The sequence below is a fragment of the Wolffia australiana genome, chromosome 6 (genome assembly GCF_029677425.1).
Source record: "Wolffia australiana isolate 7733 chromosome 6, ASM2967742v1".
Lineage (NCBI taxonomy): Eukaryota > Viridiplantae > Streptophyta > Magnoliopsida > Alismatales > Araceae > Wolffia > Wolffia australiana.
Window position 1 is genome coordinate 18905603 of NC_135840.1, and position 2814 is coordinate 18908416.

Genomic DNA, 2814 nt, shown 5'->3' on the forward strand with positions numbered 1-2814 from the left:
CTCACTTGTAGATTAATAAGAATAAAACGAACAAAATCAGAAAATCCGGGTAACTTTCCACGCCCATTTCACCCGACTTTAATTAAAAATTCACTCAACAAAATGAATTAAAAAATAACAATAAGCGAGAGAAGAAAAATTCCCGCGGAAGGCTGCGAGAAGGCGGCGGCGCCGGTCTTCCCGGGGCCCCACCCGCCTTCCTATAAATACCCGCTCCCCCCACCCTCCACCATTCCCCGACCTCCGCTTCTCTCTCCTCCCCCGCGCTCTCTCTCTCTCTAGAATCTTCCTCCCCCGAACCGTCCGACCGAGCCATGGCGCCGCGCGGCTCGAAGCCCGGCGCGGGAGCGCAGCCGGCGCGGTTCAGAGGCGTTCGCAAGCGGCCGTGGGGGCGGTTCGCGGCGGAGATCCGCGATCCGGCGAAGAAGACGCGCGTCTGGCTCGGCACCTTCGACACGGCGGAGCAGGCGGCGCTCGCCTACGACGCCGCCGCGCGCGACTTCCGCGGCGCCAAGGCTAAGACCAACTTCCCCCTCCCGATCGCCGCCGCGGCCAGCCAGGTCAGCTCCGTCGAGTCCTCCGGCCAAGATCCCGCCCCCTCGCCCTTCGCCTTCTTCGACGCCTTCTCCAGATCCGCCAAGAACCGCCAGATCGACGGCGGAGATTGCCTCAGCGACGGCGATTCCTGCTCCGTGATCGACGATCTCCCGCCCTCCCCCCTCCGCCGCCCCCTCCTCGATCTCAACCTCGCTCCTCCCGCCGATCCGATCGAGGCCTAGCCCGATCCATCTGTAGATACCACGATCTGACCTCGCCGGTTCCTTTTTTCGCGATTTTTCTTCTGTAACTTGAAATCCGAGTTCGTTTCGTCTGGTTTTTGGTCGTTACCTCAACGGACGAGGGGGAACTGCAGCGATTGACCTTTGCAGGTTTTTCTTTTTTTATATGAAAGAATTCTTCGGTTCTCTTCTGTTTTTAACCTGAAGTCCGATGATTATGAGCTGGAGTTCGTTTGATTTGATTGTTGCGCGGCGATGAACGGATGGAATCAGAGCAGTGACGAATCGGCTTGGAAGCTGAATGTTGATTTGATCAGATCATTGTAAGGAAGAACAGTAACGAATAATCTAGCAATTTTTCTGAAAAAATTCTGCACTTCGATTGAGAGAGTGAGAAAGTTCATTCGATCAGATCTTTTTTTGTAGATGAACGGATCAAGGAAGGACAGCATCGATCGGAATTAAACGAACTTTGTTCGAATGCGAATTCAGGATTGAGGAGACGGAGGCGATCGGATCGGTCGGTGATTTTGAGACGGGGAGAGTAAAATTTCGTTTAAATTAATATTTTTCGTTTGATTTTATTATTATTATTATTCGTCGGTAGCGGAATCACGAGCACGATCTAGGGTGGAGCCCACGGTGGCGGCGGCGGCGGTGGGCGACGGCCAGCAATGACGTGGGCCCCATACCGCCGTTCATCACGAGGGACGAAGACCGTCCGATTGTCCGTTGATCTGCTTGCGTGGCGGCGGGCCCTACCTGCGCCGCCGCCGCCGCTGCCGGGCCCGTATGGCGATTCCGGGTGGGGCCAATGCTTCTTTCCATGGCTGACGTCGGCTTATGACGTCACTGCAATCCTTTGTTTCTCTAACACGTCAGAAGATAAATGGAGGGACGGTCGGTTAGGGAGAGAGATAGAGAGAGAATCGTCGGTGAGAAGAAGAGAACTGCACTCCGGATGAGATAGAGAGAGAATTAAAAGAGAAGGATAGAGAGATAGATATGTAGAAAAAACATATCTATAATGGGAAACAAGTAAGTGTAATGTAGGTGGAGTGAGATAGATAGATGTGTTTGGGATGATGCATTCATGGATATTAAGGTGTATATATTGATATATACGTGTGGAGAGAGACATCATATGGGCAGTTAGATATAGAGAAAAAACATGTACATGGATGCACTGACTACATATGATGAGAAAACGGATGGATGTTTATGGGAAAAGATCGGTGGATTGATAGATGAATGGATGGATACATATATATTTATAATAAACAGTCGAATAGATGGATAGAGAGAGACATATTATAGATAGATACATACAGTTATGCATAGACAGATATATACATACATGAATGCATAAATAAATATATAGATAGATAGATGGACAGATGGACAGAGATAGATAGCTGGACAGACAGAAAGATGGATAGATGGACAGGTAGATAAACATATAGACAGGCATACAGATAGATAGATAGATAGACATATAGACAAACATAGACATATAAACAGTCTAGAGAGATAGATGCAGGTGTAGAGGGATTTTATAGATAGATGTAGAAAGAGAAAGAAGCGGTGGAGAGAGGGCGAGGAGAGGGAAAATGCCCTTAAATCAGATTTCACTTTTCCATTCGGGAAGATAAAAAAATAGAGGTAGAATAGGTCAAAGGGCAAATCAGAAGTCAAAGGGCCCACAGCAATTTAATTCTACGCGACAAGGAAACAATAAATAATAAATAAAAGGGCAAATTGTCCCATATATCCCAGGTTTTTAAAAATGTACGTGATCTATCCCCAAGTTTTTAAAACTTCCGCAACCTATCCCCAAGTTTTTAAGACTTCCGCGATCTATCCCCGTGTTTCAGGATGCTGACGTGGCGTCCGACGGGACGGCAAAATGGGCAGCTGGGCTGACCGTAATAGACGTGGCATCCAAGTCGGACGCCACGTCCACGTCGAAAAACCCTGGGAGAGAGAGAGTGATCGCGGAGAGAGAGAGGGAGGGAGAGAGACCACACAGAGAGAG

General features: G+C 49.0%; 1 protein-coding gene across 1 annotated transcript; it reads left to right on the forward strand.

Moving 5' to 3' along the window:
- Positions 1–235: 235 nt before the first annotated feature.
- LOC144704398 (ethylene-responsive transcription factor 3-like) lies at positions 236–966 on the forward strand. Its single transcript, XM_078576816.1, has one exon. It carries the CDS (start codon positions 315–317, stop codon positions 777–779), a length of 465 nt encoding a protein of 154 aa, XP_078432942.1. The 5' UTR covers positions 236–314; the 3' UTR covers positions 780–966.
- The last annotated feature ends 1848 nt before the right edge of the window (positions 967–2814 follow it).

What these genes read in the sequence shown, in the direction of transcription:
- LOC144704398 (XM_078576816.1), top strand. Translation starts at nt 315, where the DNA reads ATGGCGCCGCGCGGCTCGAAGCCCGGCGCGGGAGCGCAGCCGGCGCGG.